We start from the raw sequence: 16,691 nt of genomic DNA on the forward strand, positions 1-16,691 counted from the left end.
TTACCCATCTCTCTATTGTAAATAATTTAGTTTTTCATACTTTTTCGAATCATATGAAACTTATGATAGTCTTGAAGATCCATTTGCAATGAAAGCATTAAAGTATATGTTACTTTGTAAAATTATGACCAACCAAGTAAGTGTTTTTTTTTTTTATATATATTAAAAAAAAAAAAAAAAAAAAAATAATTAATTAATTTTATTTTTTTTTATTTTATTTTATTTTTAGACTGATGATGTTCATGCATTAGTTAATGGTAAAATTGGTTTGAAATATCATAACAATAGATCCATTGAAGCAATTACTCAAATTTCAAAATCTCATGCAAAGAGATCACTTCATATGTTCCAAGAGGTAACCAAAGAATTTTCTGATCAATTATCTGATGATCCAATCATTCATAGTCATTTAACTGAATTATATAGTAATCTTCTTGAACAAGTATGTCTTTTATTTTAATAATATATATATATATATATACATATTTTTTTTACAAAAGAAATAATGTTATTTTTAAAATTACACTAATCTTTTTTTTTTTTTATTTTTTTTTTATTTTAGAATTTATGTCGTATTATTGAACCATTCTCAAGGGTTGAAATTTCACATATTGCAAAATTAATTGATTTACCAGTTGATGTTGTTGAAAGAAAATTATCACTTATGATCCTTGATAAGAAATATAATGGTATCCTCGATCAAGGTACTGGTACTTTAATTGTATTTGAAGAACAAAAAGAAGATAAATTATTTAATTGTTCTTTAGAAACTATTGGTGCTTTAAGTCGTGTTGTTGATTTACTTTATGAAAAAACAAACAAACTTTCTTAAATTATTTCTTTGGTCCATCTCCCTCAATTACCAAAGATAAAAAAAAAAAAAAAAAAATATAAATAAAAATAGAAAAACAAACAGAAAAATAAAAAATAAAAAAAAAATACTATTAAAAAAAAAAAAATAATAATAATAATAATAAAAAAAATAAAGATAAAAAAGTGTAATATCAAAATTAAAAATATAATTAACTTGGATTTAGTATTGTTTTTTACTTTCGCTAATTTTTGTTTATATTTATTTAATTTATTTTTTTTTTTATTTTTTTTTTTTTTTTTTTTTTCAAATTTTTTCCATTTCACTTTTTTAAATTTTTTTTTTTAATATTAATTTATTTTTTTTTATGGTCAAACTTGGTATATGACTATAAAATTGCACACTAAACCCTTTTATTTTGTTTATCCCCTTAATTTTTTTAAAAATTTCTTTTTTAATTTTAATTTTTCATTTCTTTTTTAAGAATTAATAAAAAAAAAACAAAAAAAAAAAAAAAAAAAAAAAAAAAAACAAAAAAAAAAAAAAAAGAACAAAACAAAACAAAACATTTTGGTTTTATTTTATTATTATTATTATTTTTTTTTTTTTTCACTCAACATTATTTATTTTTATTATACTATATTATTATACTATTATTGAGTTTGATCATATATTTGAAATTATAATGTTCCCATCGGATGCCCTTAAAATAATAGATTGCCCTAATGGGTTAAATTGTATGCGAATTATTTGTTGGTTTAAGCATACTGAAAATAATATCAATAATAATAATACTTTTGATAATAATTATAATATAATCAATAATAATAATAATAATAATAATTTTAATAATAATTATAATAATAATTATAATAATAATAATAATTATAATAATAATTTTAATAATTTTAATAATAATAATTTTAATAATAATAATAATTTTAATAATAATAATAATAATTTTATAAACAACAATAATAATTTTAATAATAATAATAATAATTTTATAAATAACAACAACACTAATAATAGCAATAATTTCAATAACAATAGTTTTAATAATTATAATAATAATTTTAATAATAATAATAATAATAATAATTTTAATAATAATTATAATAATTATAATAATAATTTTAATAATAGCCCTAATAATCCAAATAACACCAACAACAATAACAATCAAAATGCATTGGGCGCAAATTTGAGAATTGGTAGAAATAGAATTAGTGTTGATAAAGATCCAAGATTAAATAAAAATGTTAGAAATGGTTATGGTTTAGGAACAAATGTAAATAATAGTAGTGGTAGTGGAAATAGCAACATCAACAACAACAACAACAACAACAACAACAACAACAACAATGAACAAAATAATAGTAATCCCACAAATAAATTTAATGTAGAAATAAAAAAAGGTAGTTCATCAAATGAAGATACTACAACTGCAAATGAATATAACCCATCCGATGAAGATCCTATAGATTTGGATCATTTACCTACATTACAAAAGGATACTTCACAACACATTCCGTCATCATCATCATCATCATCATCATCATCATCACAATCACATCATAGTGGTTCACATACACCACTTAAAAAGAGATTTTCAATTGACCAAGCTCCTACCCCTTCTCATCATCCATCAGATGCCAATCCTAATAAATTAAAATCAACAACATCAGCACTTTATAAAAAACAAAAAGATAAAAGAGAAAGAGAAGATAAAGAAAAAGAAGAAGCACATGAATCAGAAGAACATTCAGAAGAAGATGATCATGCTAAAACAACAACTACAACCACTACAACAACCACAACAGCAACAGCAGCAACAACAACAAAAGGAAAGAAGCAAAAGGTAGAGATTGAACAAAATCCAAATGAAGCTCAAAAATTGAAAACATCAATTTGGAATCCAACTTTAAAAAATGTATTATCAAAACCACCAAATAAAGAAATGTTGGATTTAATTACAAAGGATGATGTATTCGATCAAACTAAATGGATTTCTCTAGGTGTTGATACTTCACTCTTACCTTCAATCGTGGTTGAATCAAGAACAAAAGTACCAAAATCTGTTAGACAAATGTAAATATCTTAATATATTTTTTTATTTATTTATTTATTTTTTATTTTATTTTATTTCAACTAGTGATTCAATTTCTAATATTATCATTTTTTTTTTTTTTTTTTTTTTAAAACACATTTATAGTATATTATTTTATATTTTGGAAAAGTGTTTAGGAATAATAAGTGATAAAATGAAAGCGATTGAAGAATCTATTAAAATTGAAGAAAAAATTTATGCTGATTCTGTTAGCAAAAATGGTAAATAACTATTATTATTATTATTATTATTTTAATCCTTTAAACATTAATTTTAACTTTTTTTTTTTTTTTTTTTCTCTCTCTTTTGGGCATTACAGTTTATTTAAATTTGGTTTATATAGAGTTACCAAAAATTTTAAAACTTTTAAAAGAAAAAGAAGAGGAAGAAGAACAATATCGAGATAATGAAAATTAAAATAAAGCGAGAGGATTGGGGGTTGTATTTATTCTCCCCCCAATTTATAAATGAAAATTAATTTCTATGTTTTTATTTTTTTTTATTTATTTTTTATATACAAGTTTTTGAGTTTATTATTATACAATTATTAATTGCCAGTATTATTGTTGTTATCACTATTATTATTAATATTACTATTATTATTATTTTTATTGTTGTTGTTGTTGATATTATCATCATTGTTTGTATTATTTTGATTTCTTCCTTTTGTTTTTTTATCTGATAATTCTTTTGTGTGTGCCATTGCAGCGACATTTCCTCTGAATCTATTTCTTGTATCAAACTAATTTTTTATTATTATTTGATTAAATAATTATTAATATTTTCATTGTTTTGTTTATAAAATTAAATGATTCAAAGAAAATAAAAATAAAAATAGAAATAAAAATAATTATTTACCATATCTCTTCTACATTTATGAAATGCATATAATAAATCTTTGCATTCTTTATCTAAATCTTTGGATTTCATACATTCATGAAATGTTCCACCATTTGTCATACAATTACTAAATCTAATACATTCAACTAAATCTTCTTTAATTCCCTTACATGGGGAGCTATTTGTTGATTCTTTTATATGAGATTCTGGTATTTGATTGTTAACGTTTGAATTCATTGCGTTTTTTCATATGAAAAATAAAATTAAAAAAAAATAAAAAAATATTAATCAAAAATAATAACATTTTGTTTTTTCAAAAAAAAAAAAAAAATAAAAAAAAAAAAAAAAAAAATTTATTTTTTAATTTTATTTTTAATTTTATTTATTTTTATATTTATTTAATAATAATATGGATTTAGTATAGATAAATAGAGCATTAAAAAATACACAAAGTTATATAGTATATTAAAAAAATGAATGTAACCATTAATTTTTTTTTTTTTTTTTTTTAATAAATTTTTTTATTTCCAAAATTTAATTACCTGCCATTCATTTTTTGTAATTTTTTTTAGCAAAAAAATCTATTTTTATATAAATATATTTCCTCTAGTTGTTGTCCTTCTTCTCCTTCTTCTTTTTCAAAAAAACATTATTCAGGAATAAATCTAAAAAAAAAAATTATTTAAATCTTTTTTGATCAAAAACAGAATGGTTTCATTAATTTTTTTATATCATTTGTATTTTTGGTGCTCTATTTTTATATAGTAAATTAAATTATTGACACTTTAAAAAAAAAAAAAAAAAAAAAAAAATTAACATATTCTTTTAAATAACTTTTGATCTTTAAACCTCACATATTACACACAATTTTTTTTATTTTATTTTTCAAACTTTGAAATTTCAAATTTAAAAAAAAAAAGGTTACTATCTTAATGTGAAAATAATAAATTATAAAAATTTACCAAAAAAAAAAAAAAAAAAAAAAAAAAAAAACAATCTAAACAATTTAAAATGATATTAAAAAATAAAATAAATATATAAAAAAATAAAAAATAATCTAAAAATTTCTGAGATTTATTTATTATTAATTTATTTCAAATCTTAATAAAAGTGACTCCAATGGCAATAAAAATTCAAGTAAAAATATTTAAATAAAAAAAAAAAAAAAAAAAAAAATAAAAACCTATACATGTAATAAATCAAAATTTTGAAACTAAAAAAAACCAAATTTAGGAAAATATATTGGAAGTTTTTTTATTTTATTCAAAGAATAGATAATTGGACAGGTTTTTTAACACACTCCAACCCAATAATTTGTATTTTTTGAACTTTTACTGTATGTAAAAGTGGTACAAAATTTCACCACGTTTATTATTTTTATTTTTTTTTTTTTTATTTAATACTATTATTATTTTTTTTCTTTTTGATTAAATAATTTATTATTTTAGATTACAAACACACATCTAATTAGTAATTCTATTGAATTTTAAAGTGGTTGATTATTTCATAACCCCATCTATATCTTTTTGATAATATAATATATAAAAGGAAAATTTATTTAAATTTTAATAATATTTTTTTTGTTTGAATTTTTTTTTTAAAAAAAATTATTATTAACAAAAAAAAAAAAGTATAAATGAATAATATTTTTTTTTAATTATTTTATTATTAAAACACTTCATATAACTCTATCAATTTCAAAAAATAATAATAATAATAATAACAATTAAAAATGACATTAATTAGTAAGTTTATTTGAAAAAAAAAAAAAAAAAAAAAAAAAAAATATATTTTCCTTATTTAAAAAATAAGAATTAACAAATTAAATAAAATAAAAAAATTTATTTTAGGATGTATTCAAAGTATTGGAAACGTATCAAATGTTATGAATAAAGCAACAATAAATACTGACAATAACATCAATAACAATAACAATATTAATTTCTCAAATAATCAAACAACATACGTAGTTACAAAGGATCAAGGCCAAACCTGTCCAATTTCCACAACTGATTGCGGATGTGGCCCATCACCAAAACCAGATCCACAACCAAGTCATCATGTTTATATGATGTAAAAAAATTATAACTTTTTTTTAAAAGTGTAAACTATGTAAAAAAAAAATAAAAACTATATTTGTTGTCTATTTAATATTAAATAATCTTTTTTTTTTTTTTTTTTTTTTTTTATTTTCTCTCCTAATATTTTGGAATAACAGAGAATTAAAAATAGAAAAAATAATTATTTTTAATTTATTTTATTTAATATATTGTGTTAGATTATAAATTTTTTCATCATACAAAGTACGAGTGAGAAGTATTTTATACACAATTATATGATTCCAATAATTATATGAAGTTGTTTCTTGTGTGGGAAAAAAAAAAAAAAAAAAAAAAAAAAAAAAAAGTAAAATCTATTATTTCCAACTATTTTCCATTTGAAGATATTGTTTTGTAAATGAAGATGGTGTATTTGGGGAACACATTATCGAGTCTGCTTTTTGTGCCTGTTTTTGTTTTTTGGATTAGAGAAAATAAATAAAAATAATTAATAATCAATAAATAAATAATCAAAAATTAATCAGTAAGATATCTTACATTTGCAACGGTATCAGGTCTAGCCCAAATGCTAAACTTTTTATAAGAAACAGTAACAATCCAATCATTGGTGCATAGTAAATCAGTTAGTGGATCTGTGTGAACTCTGTGTGATACAATTGGTAATATTATTGGTGCAACAGTTCTTGAGAGACTATTTACAAGGATTGGAGTTGTAGGTGGGGAAATATTTAAATCTATTGGCTTTTTCTGTAATTCATTTGCTTTTTGTTGACTTTCTTTACTTAAAACTGATGATAAAGATGGTGATTCTTCCTTAGAACTATTATCATCACTATTATTACTATTATTATTATTATTATTGTTATTATTATTATTATTATTATTATTATTACTATTATTATTATTTAAATTATAACCTGAATTATTATTTTTATTATTTGACTTTTTTTAAAAAAAAAAAAATTAATACAGTTTCTTTTTTTTTTTTTTTTTTTTTTTATTTCCTAAATTATTAAAAAAGAAAAACTTACAAAACTTTTTCCTCTTTGTTTTCTTAGTACAGTATCTTTAGAAAAATCCCAAAGTAATAATCTTGTATCTTCACCACCAGATAGAATTCTATAATAATTTGAATCAATTGGGAAAGCATAAGGATCAAATTTAATACAACCTACCCATGACAGATGACCCTGACCTCTTGCAACCAATTGTCTCTCTTCAAATGAGAATATACTAATGAAATCATCCTCACCACCAGTCTAATAAAATTTTTATATTTATATATATATATATATTAATATTAATAAATATTATAATAAAAACAAATATAAAAAAAATAAAAAAAAAAAAACTCACAGCAATATATTTTCCATCTCTACTCCAATCTACTGATAAGAAACCACCAAAATAACTCTTAAATGATAATAAATGAATTTTTCCATCAATATCATAAATATTCAATAAACCTTCTTGACAAGCAACTGCTATATATTTGCCATCAGGCGAAAAACAAAATGAATTCACTTTCTTTTTATCAGAAACTTTCCATAGACTGACTGGATTAAATCTTGATTCCTTTTGAAGATATACTGAAAATTTAAAATCTTGTTTTTTACCACTTATACTATTATTATAACCACCATTATTATTATTATTGCTGCTATTATTATTATTATAATTAACATTACTATTTACATTTACATTACTATTTGAAACATTATTATATTGATAGAGTAAACTTTTATGTTCTGTTCTATTTGTATCGAAAATCATAATATTTCCATTATCAAAACCTGCAATAAATCTATCATCACAATTTGGTAACCAATCTACACATAAACATTTTGTTTTTTCAAGATTCTATTAAATAGTTGTAATATAATAATTATAAGTATGATTTGAGAGAGAATTAAAAAAATTATATTAATTAATTATAAAAATAATAATTAATATTGAATACATTACATCTTTATTAAATACTTTAATATCTACTGGTTTAATTTGAGGATCAAATAATAAGATTTCACCAGTATCAGTACCAACTAGGATTTGAAGATGACTATTTTTCTTTAATTTTTTTATTTTTTGACAAAGTGCATTATAACCAGTATGAATTGGATTTATTTTCTCCTCATATTCCGCTTTATCAATATTGGTGAAATTAAATAATGATAAATTTCCAATATTTGTGAAACTAAAGTATAATTGATCTTTTTCACTTGTTGGATGGATTATATTCTTTTTACTACTATTTTTACTACCACTACTGTTACTACTACTACTACTATTACTATTACTAGTACTATTACTATTATTAATTGTACTATTGGATGGTGATGGATGAGAAGATGATTGATAATCTTCAATAGGTGTAAAAGCACCCATGGTTGAGTGTGGTATATTCAATGAATTAATTGTATTTATTGATGTAGATGATGATGCAGTATGCAATGATGAAGTTGAGGTTGAGGATGGTGATGATGATGCTGAATTATTATTATTATTATTGTTGTTAATTATGTTATTTACATTACTTTTAGTATTATTAAATGATGATGATGGTGTTGTATAAATAGATGATTGATGTTGTTGAAGTTGTTGTTGTTGATGATTTTTAGAACCTTTATAATAATATGAAACTTTTGGATAGCCTTTACTTGAGATGATACCTCTTTTAAATGATTTTTGATCAATTTCAACTGGAACATCTTTAATTAATTTATAATGACCTTCTGTAGTTTTAAATGAGGGTCTTATTGGTTTAGTATGTTGTACATTTGGGTTAATCCAACTAGATGCCCCTGCTAATCCATATTGACCACCAATATTTGATCCACTCCCATAAAAATGAGATGAATTCATTGTTTTTTTTTTTTTTTTTTTTTTTTTTTTTAGATTATAAAATAATTAAAAAAATATAAAATGAGATAATATTGTTATTATTGTTGTAGTATTATGTGTGTGAATGAACAAAAAAAAAAAAAAAAAAAATAAAAATAAAAAAAATAAAAATAAAAAAAATTAAAAAAAAAATAAAAAAAATTTTATAAAAAAATAAAAAAAATATATTAATTTTTTAATTTATTTTTAATACAAGTGTTTTAAGAATTCCTAGTTTGGAGTTTTTAAATTGGGTTGACTAATGTAGTATTATCTTTTTATTCCAAAAATTTTTTAAAATAATAATTTTGATTTTAAAAAATAATAATTTTGATAATTTTGGTAATTACCCCAGTGTTCCAAAAATTTTTAAGTTTAATTTTTAATTTTTTTGATATTTTTTTTGTATTATTTTATTTTTCATTATTATTTTATTTATTTTTTATTAAAGAAATAAAAAATTGGATTTCTTTTTTTTTATTTATTTTTATTTTTTTATATTTTATTTTTTCATTTTTTTTTTTTTTTTTTTTTTTTTTTTTTTTTTTACGAATCTTTTTTTATTTTTTCATTTTTCATTTTCATATTTTTATTTTATCAAAAAAACGATCAAAAATAGAAAATTAATATGGAAACTGAAACTCCAATGGATGTTGAAACAAAATCAACAACAAGCAACACCAATGACAATAATAATAATACCACAATTGTCAAAACCACTTCAAATATTATTAAAGAAGGTGATCATGTCATTTTAGATATAAATAATGGTGAAAAGTTCTCTGTAATTAAAGTAAAATTAGGAAGGTATGTATTTAATTATTATTATTATCATTATTATTTCAAACATATATATATACATATACAAATATTAATATTAAAATTTTTAGTAAGGTTAAAATTGGTAAAAAACAAATTTTAATAAATTCAATTATTGGTGAATCTTATTATTCAAGTTTTCAAGTTTCAAATGAAAAGAATACATTAGAACGTATTACACAAAAAGAAATTGATGATAGATTAAACAATTTGGTTGAATTGAATCAAAATGATGCAGATAATAGAAATTTAGATCAAAATAATACAGCACAAAAATTAACACAAGAAGATATCAATGAAATGAAACAAAAAGGTACAGACTCAAATACAATCATTAAAACAATCGTTGAAAATAGTGAAAGTTTTAAAACTAAAACTTCATTCTCACAAATTAAATATTTAAAAAAGAAAATTAAAAAATATTCAACAATCGTTAAAATTATTAAACCAACTTTAAAATCATTAACTGAAGCATATTATAAAAAAGATTCAAGAAAAATTTGGTAAGTGTTGTACAATTCTTCTATTTTTTTTTTTTTTTTTTTTTTTTTTTTTTCATATTTTTTAAAAAAAATACATAAAATATATTAATTTTTTTTCTTTTTTTTTTCTTTTTTATTTTTTTATTTTAATTAGTGGTCTTAGATTTGATTCATTTGGACAATTATTAACATTAGGTAATATTAGAGCAAATAGTCAAGTATTAGTAGTTGAAACATGTATGGGATTAGTTACTGGATCAATTGCAGAGAGAATGAATGGTCAAGGAACAATTCTATCAGCATATATTGGTAAAGGACCATCACTATCAATTGTTAATAATTTTGGTTTCAATACAGATGTTTTAAATACAATTTATCCATTCAATTTAAATATTACAAGTGTTTTAAATAAAGGTGAAGATATCAGTAAATTACCACCAACAGCATCATCTGGTATTTATGATAAACAAGTTAAAGAAAAAGAAAAAGAAAAAGAAAAAGATGAAAATGTAAAAGATGAAAAAGAAAGTGGTGAAGAAGCAAAAACTATTATAAATCAAAGAAATGATACATCAAATGAAAATATTGTAAAATTATTAAAGGATGGTGGTGTTTGGTCATTGGTTATTGTTACAAAGTATTCACCATTAAATATTTTATTATCATGTTGGCCATATTTAAATTCATCAGGTAGTTTTGTAATTTATTCACAGTTCCCACAACCATTGATGGAAGTTCATCAATTCCTTCATAAGAATCAAATGGCTGTAAATCAACAAATCTCTGAAATTTGGATGAGAGAACATCAAGTACTACCAAAAAGAACTCATCCAATGATGGGTATGGATGGTGCAAGTGGTTTCATTTTATATGGTACTAAAGTTACAAAACCAATTCAAAAATCAACTACAACTACCACAACTACTACCACCACCACCACTAATAACTCAATCAATCCAACTAAAACCACTGCTTCATTAGATATTGAAAATAAAGTTATAGATGCAACTACATCATCATCATCATCATCAACAGCAGCAGCAACAACAACTGAAGAAGATAAAGAAGATAGTGAATCAGCATTAAAGAAAAGAAAAATTGATGAATAATTTAGAAAAACAAAATTAATAAAAAAAATAATAATAATAATAACAAATATACCTTTTTAAAAATTTTTAATTTAATTATATTGCGCAATATATGTTTCTTTTTTTTTTTTTTTATTATTATTATTATTATTATTATTGATAAATTATAATTATAATAATTTAAAAATTATTTTATTTTATTTAACATATTTAACTTTTTGTTTTTCTTGTTTCTTTTCCATTTTCTCTCTTCTTTTACTCTTTTCTTCTTGTGGTTGTTGTTGTTGTTGATTTCTACTTGCTAAATATGGTCCAATGAAAGTTTTCCAAATTTTAAAGATTGCAAATGCTGGAATAACTAAAATTAAATATAAACATTTATCTGAAATTAAACCTAATCCTTGAATAATACAACAAACATAAATAATATCAAAGTAATATCTAATTTATATATTTATATTTATATAAGTATTAGTATTAATAATAAATAAATAAATAAATAAATAATTATTGATATCTATATATATAGATCTAATAATAATAATAATAATAATAATAATAATAATAATAATAATAATAATAATAATAATAATAATAATAATAATAATAATAATAATAATAATAACATACTCTGTCATACCACCTTGATTTAAATCAGAACCACCATCAATAAGTTCACCATTATTATCATAGGTTAATTTACACATTGATGTAATGATATAGTATGCAAACATATTGAGTGCATTTAATGATAAATATGCAAACCATAGCCATCCTCCAAATGTTTCACTATGATAAACGACACGATATAAAATATATGGAATTGTACCTGCTGCCATTATTAATCTAACTTTAAATAATTCTTTTTCATTTTGTGTCTTTCTTTTTTTTGCTCCTGAATTTGCCATCTTTTTTTATTATTCCTATTAATATATCTGTATATATTATATTGTGTTATACTGTAATTTTAATTGTTATTTTATTTATATTATTTAATTTAGATGTTCACTTAAAATTAAAATTTGGATGGGTGTTGGACAATATTGATTTTCTTCTTGTGGTTGTTGTTGTTGTTGATTTTTTAATGGAAAAAAAAAAAAAAAAAATATAAAAATAAAAAAAAAAATTTTAAAAAAAAAAAGTTTTTTTTATGGAGACCTAAAAAAAAATTTTTTTTTTTTCTTTATTTGCCATTTTCAAAAAATTCAATAGCACCTTTTGCATATATTCATATTTTTTTTTTTTTTTCTTTTTTTCCCCTCTCTATCCTTCAATTTCTTTAGTAATATTAATAATAATAATAATATAATACAAATAATAATACCAACTTAATATATATATTTTTTTTTAATTTTTTTTTTTTATAAAAAAATTTTATTTTTAAATTTATTTAATTTTTTTTTTTTTTTTTTTTTTAAGCCGACCTAAAACTATTTTTTTTTATTTTTTTTTTTTTTTTATAACAAAACAACCACACACAATAAAATTTTATTATATAAATTATATCTTTAATTGTAGTGTAATTATTTATATTCACACAAAAAAACAATAAATAATAATAAAATAATAAAACAGTAATAAAAAAAAAATATAAAAAAAAAAATAAATAAAATAAAATTAGATAAACACAAATAATAATAGAAATAAAAAAAAAATAAAAAATAAAAAAAAATATTTATATATTATAAAATTTGGAGCACATAAATAAAACATATAAATAAACATATAAATAAATGCACCAAAAAGTTTAAACAACTTAATTTTAATATTTTAATTTTTTAATTTTTTTAATTTTTTTTAATTTTTTTTATTTTTTGTTTCCAAAAAGTAAAATAAATAAAAAATAAATCCCACATAATATACAATTTTTTTTTTTTCTTCTACCAAATATAAATAATGGATAGATTCCAAACAAAAAGAAAAACCTATAGTTACAATGGATATAGTAATAATGACTATGGATACTACAATAATAATTGTAGTAATGTAAATTACAATAACGATATTCATTATAAAAATAATAACTATAATAATAATAACAATAATAATAATAGTAATAGTGGTAATAACTTTAATAATAATAATAATAATAATAATAATAATAATAATAATAATAATAATAATAATAATAATAATAATAATAATAATAATTACACATATGGTAATAATAATAATAATAATAGTAATAATAATAATAATAATATTAACAATAATGGTAATAGTAATAATAATAATAATAATAGTAATGGAAGTGAAAATAATTATTTTCAATCAGAGAACCAATCAAATAAAGATCAAAATAGTTATTTTAATAGTTCATATTTACGAAATCCGGTCGATAACTATAATCATAATAATAATAATCATAATAATAACGCTTTTGATAACAATAATTATAATACCCAAAATTTGGGTGACTATAGTTATAAAAATGATGGCTATAATAATGACAATAATAATAATGATAACAACAACTCTTATGGAGACACTGATAGAGAAAAATATAGTATAGAGAAAATATGTAACGAAAATGATTACGATAGTGTTAATAATAATAATAATAATCGCAACTATAGTAATAGTTATAATAATAATAATTATAATGATGGTAATAATAATTATAATAGCAATAATTATAATTATAATAATAATAATAATAATAATAATAATATTAATAATAATAATAATAGCAATAGCAATAGCAATAGCAATAGCAATAGCAATAGCAATAGCAATAGCAATAGCAATAGCAATAATAACAACTATAATAATTATGGTTATAATAATCATAAATCAAACAATGGAGGAAATAGATATAGTGATGATGACGACAATGTATTTAATAATAATAATAATAATAATAATAATAATAACAATAATTATAATAATTATAATAGTAATAATAACTACAACAATGATTATGACTATAATGATGGTAAGAGAGCTAATATCTATAGTAGAAACAATAGCAACAATAATAACAATAGCAAGTCGGGTAATAATAATAGTAACAACTATAACCATAATAATAGTAATAATAATGGTGGTTATAATAATTACAATAATGGCTATAACAACTATAACAATAATAATAGTAATAATAGCAATCACAATAGTTCGTATAATAATAACAATAATAATAATTATAATAATAATAATAATAATAATAATAATAATAATAATAATAATAATAATAATAATAATAATAATAATAATAATAATAATAATAATAATAATAATAATAATAATAATAATAATAATAATAATAATAATAATAATAATAATAATAATAATAATAATATTAGTAATAATAGTAATAACAACAATTTTAACTATAACAATGATAATGATAGGAATAATAGTAATGGTAATTATAACAATAATAGTAGTAATATTAACAACAACAATAATAATAATAATAATAGCAATAGTTATCATAACAGTTGTATTAGCTATAGTAATGGAGGCAGCAATAGTAAAAACTCAAATAAAAACAATTACAATAATCAGCAAAGCAATGCAAATGGTAACCACGTTGGAAATAGTAAAAATAATGAAAGCTGTAACAATACCAATACAAATATAGAAAAATCAAATAAATCAATGTGGGACGATGAAAATGATTATTATAAAGTTCAAGTTGGTGAATACCTTAACAATAGATGTAAAGTTTCTATTATTTTTAATATGTGACGATTTTTGGAGCTTTTTTTTTTATTTTTTTTTTTCCATATATTTTTTTTTTCCATATTTTTTTTTTCTCTTTTTTATTATTTTTTTCTCTCTTATAATTATATTATTATAGAGTATATCGATAATATATATAATTATATTAACTTTTTGCACACCATCCAATAATTTTTGTTGGTTGATTTCCAAAAAAAAAAAAAAAAAAAAAAAAAAAAAAAATGGGACCATAAAAAAAATACAAACAAAAAAAAAAAAAAAACAATTCCAAACCAAATAAAATCAAAAATAATAACAATATAATTATTATAACAATAATAAATAAATAGATAAAGTTTTATGTACAGTTGGGTCAGGTACATTTAGTACTGTAGTCGAATGTTGGGATACCAATTCAAGTGGCCAAGTAGCAATTAAAATTGTTAGATCTGCTAAAAAGTATACAGAAGATGCCCTCGTTGAAATTGACATATTAAGAAATTTAGAAAAAACTGGAAATTCAAATGGAAAATAGTAAGTTTTACCTATTTATTGAATTAATAAAATATGAAACTTAGTAATAATAATAATAATATTAATAATATAACACCATTATCTTTTTTTTTTTTTTTTTTTTTTTTATAATAAAAATAGTCTTAGTCATTGTATTAGATTATTAGATTCATTTTTATTTAAAGATCACATTTGTTTAGTATTTAAAAGGTATGGACTTAGTCTTTATGAATTTTTGAAAAAGAATAGATATAGACCACTTCCTTTATCTCAAATTCAAAATATTAGTAAACAATTGTTAACTGCAATTTATTGTAAGTGTGTGATAATTTAATAATAGTAATAATAGTTGTAATAATATTAAACTTTTTTTTTTTAATTTTTTTTTTATATCTATCATATTTATAAATTAATATATATACATAATAGCAATGCATAAATTATCATTAGTTCATACAGATTTAAAACCAGAGAATATTTTATTAGAGTCATCAAGATTTACATACTTTGATAATTCAATACCATTACAATTTAAAAATTCCATTGATACAACATCAAATAATTCAGTGGATCATTATTGCCATTTAGTTGATACTGACATTGTGGTTATTGATTTTGGTGGTGCAACATTTGAAAATACTCATCATACTGCTATCGTTTGTAGTAGACCTTATAGACCACCAGAGATTATCTTGGGAATGGGTTGGAGTTATCCATGTGATATTTGGGGTGTTGGTTGTATATTGGTTGAGTTGTATTTAGGTTATACTTTATTCGATACTCATAATAATGTACAACATTTAGCAATGATGGAGAAAGTAATGGGACCATTTCCAAATTCAATGTCAAATGTTTCAAAGTATATTTTTTTTTTTTTTTTTAATTTATACATTCATCATTATTATAATTATTATTATTATTATTATTATTATTATTATTATTATTATTATTATTATTATTATTATTATTATTAATACATTACTAAAATTATTATTTTTTATATTTTTTTTTTATATAGAAAATACTTTAATGATTATGGTACATTAAATAGACCTCAAAATTCTGATGAAATTAAGTCAATGGAAAGAGTTGAAGGTTTAAAACAATTAAAAGAATATTTCCATCCTTGTCATGATTCATTTTTTGATTTAGCAAGTCGTTTATTAGAATATCAACCATCAAAAAGAATTTCTGCTTCAGATGCACTTTCTCATCCATTCTTATTTGAAACAATTGAAAATGATTGTTTTGGTCCAATTTAATAATAATATATAATATATATAATAATCATAATATATAATTTTTTTTTTTCTTTTTTTTTTTTTGCACTTCTCTTCAATTCCTTTTTTTTTAAATTATTTAATTTTTTTTTTTTTTTTTTATTACACCAACATTTATATATATACATACACACATAATAAT

General features: G+C 19.6%; 7 protein-coding genes across 7 annotated transcripts in view; 5 read left to right on the forward strand and 2 right to left on the reverse strand.

Annotated features, from left to right (window-relative positions):
* The window catches only part of psmD11 (26S proteasome non-ATPase regulatory subunit 11), a gene marked incomplete at both ends in the record, with an annotated part of 1,935 nt that extends 1,103 nt beyond the window's left edge, over positions 1–832 (forward strand). The window contains 3 exons of the mRNA XM_635769.1: positions 31–136; positions 230–442; positions 563–832. Of these exons, the coding sequence (XP_640861.1) occupies positions 31–136; positions 230–442; positions 563–832 (589 nt within the window). The remainder of the gene's footprint in view (positions 1–30; positions 137–229; positions 443–562) is intronic.
* A 664-nt stretch (positions 833–1,496) lies between these two features.
* On the forward strand, positions 1,497–3,603 carry DDB_G0281317 (hypothetical protein; the record flags this gene model as incomplete). Its single annotated transcript, XM_635770.1, has 3 exons — positions 1,497–2,902; positions 2,967–3,142; positions 3,443–3,603. 3 exons carry the CDS (start codon positions 1,497–1,499, stop codon positions 3,601–3,603), a joined length of 1,743 nt encoding a protein of 580 aa, XP_640862.1.
* Positions 3,604–5,493: 1,890 nt separating this feature from the next.
* On the forward strand, positions 5,494–5,838 carry DDB_G0281173 (hypothetical protein; the record flags this gene model as incomplete). The annotated part of the gene is made up of 2 exons (XM_635771.1): positions 5,494–5,506; positions 5,612–5,838. 2 exons carry the CDS (start codon positions 5,494–5,496, stop codon positions 5,836–5,838), a joined length of 240 nt encoding a protein of 79 aa, XP_640863.1.
* Positions 5,839–6,177: 339 nt separating this feature from the next.
* Positions 6,178–8,683, reverse strand: DDB_G0281319 (hypothetical protein; the record flags this gene model as incomplete). Its single annotated transcript, XM_635772.1, has 5 exons — positions 6,178–6,267; positions 6,359–6,763; positions 6,853–7,080; positions 7,145–7,681; positions 7,787–8,683. 5 exons carry the CDS (start codon positions 8,681–8,683, stop codon positions 6,178–6,180), a joined length of 2,157 nt encoding a protein of 718 aa, XP_640864.1.
* A 646-nt stretch (positions 8,684–9,329) lies between these two features.
* trmt6 (tRNA-methyltransferase subunit) lies at positions 9,330–11,111 on the forward strand (the record flags this gene model as incomplete). Its single annotated transcript, XM_635773.1, has 3 exons — positions 9,330–9,508; positions 9,592–10,023; positions 10,157–11,111. The coding sequence occupies 3 exons, from the start codon at positions 9,330–9,332 to the stop codon at positions 11,109–11,111; spliced, it is 1,566 nt and encodes a 521-aa protein (XP_640865.1).
* Positions 11,112–11,287: 176 nt separating this feature from the next.
* tmem208 (transmembrane protein) lies at positions 11,288–11,998 on the reverse strand (the record flags this gene model as incomplete). The annotated part of the gene is made up of 2 exons (XM_635774.1): positions 11,288–11,531; positions 11,721–11,998. The coding sequence occupies 2 exons, from the start codon at positions 11,996–11,998 to the stop codon at positions 11,288–11,290; spliced, it is 522 nt and encodes a 173-aa protein (XP_640866.1).
* Positions 11,999–12,986: 988 nt separating this feature from the next.
* clkA (CLK family protein kinase) lies at positions 12,987–16,531 on the forward strand (the record flags this gene model as incomplete). Its single annotated transcript, XM_635775.1, has 5 exons — positions 12,987–14,754; positions 15,107–15,290; positions 15,411–15,583; positions 15,699–16,128; positions 16,288–16,531. The coding sequence occupies 5 exons, from the start codon at positions 12,987–12,989 to the stop codon at positions 16,529–16,531; spliced, it is 2,799 nt and encodes a 932-aa protein (XP_640867.1).
* Between the last annotated feature and the right edge of the window lie 160 nt (positions 16,532–16,691).

This window comes from Dictyostelium discoideum (genome assembly GCF_000004695.1).
Source record: "Dictyostelium discoideum AX4 chromosome 3 chromosome, whole genome shotgun sequence".
NCBI classification, from domain to species: domain Eukaryota; phylum Evosea; class Eumycetozoa; order Dictyosteliales; family Dictyosteliaceae; genus Dictyostelium; species Dictyostelium discoideum.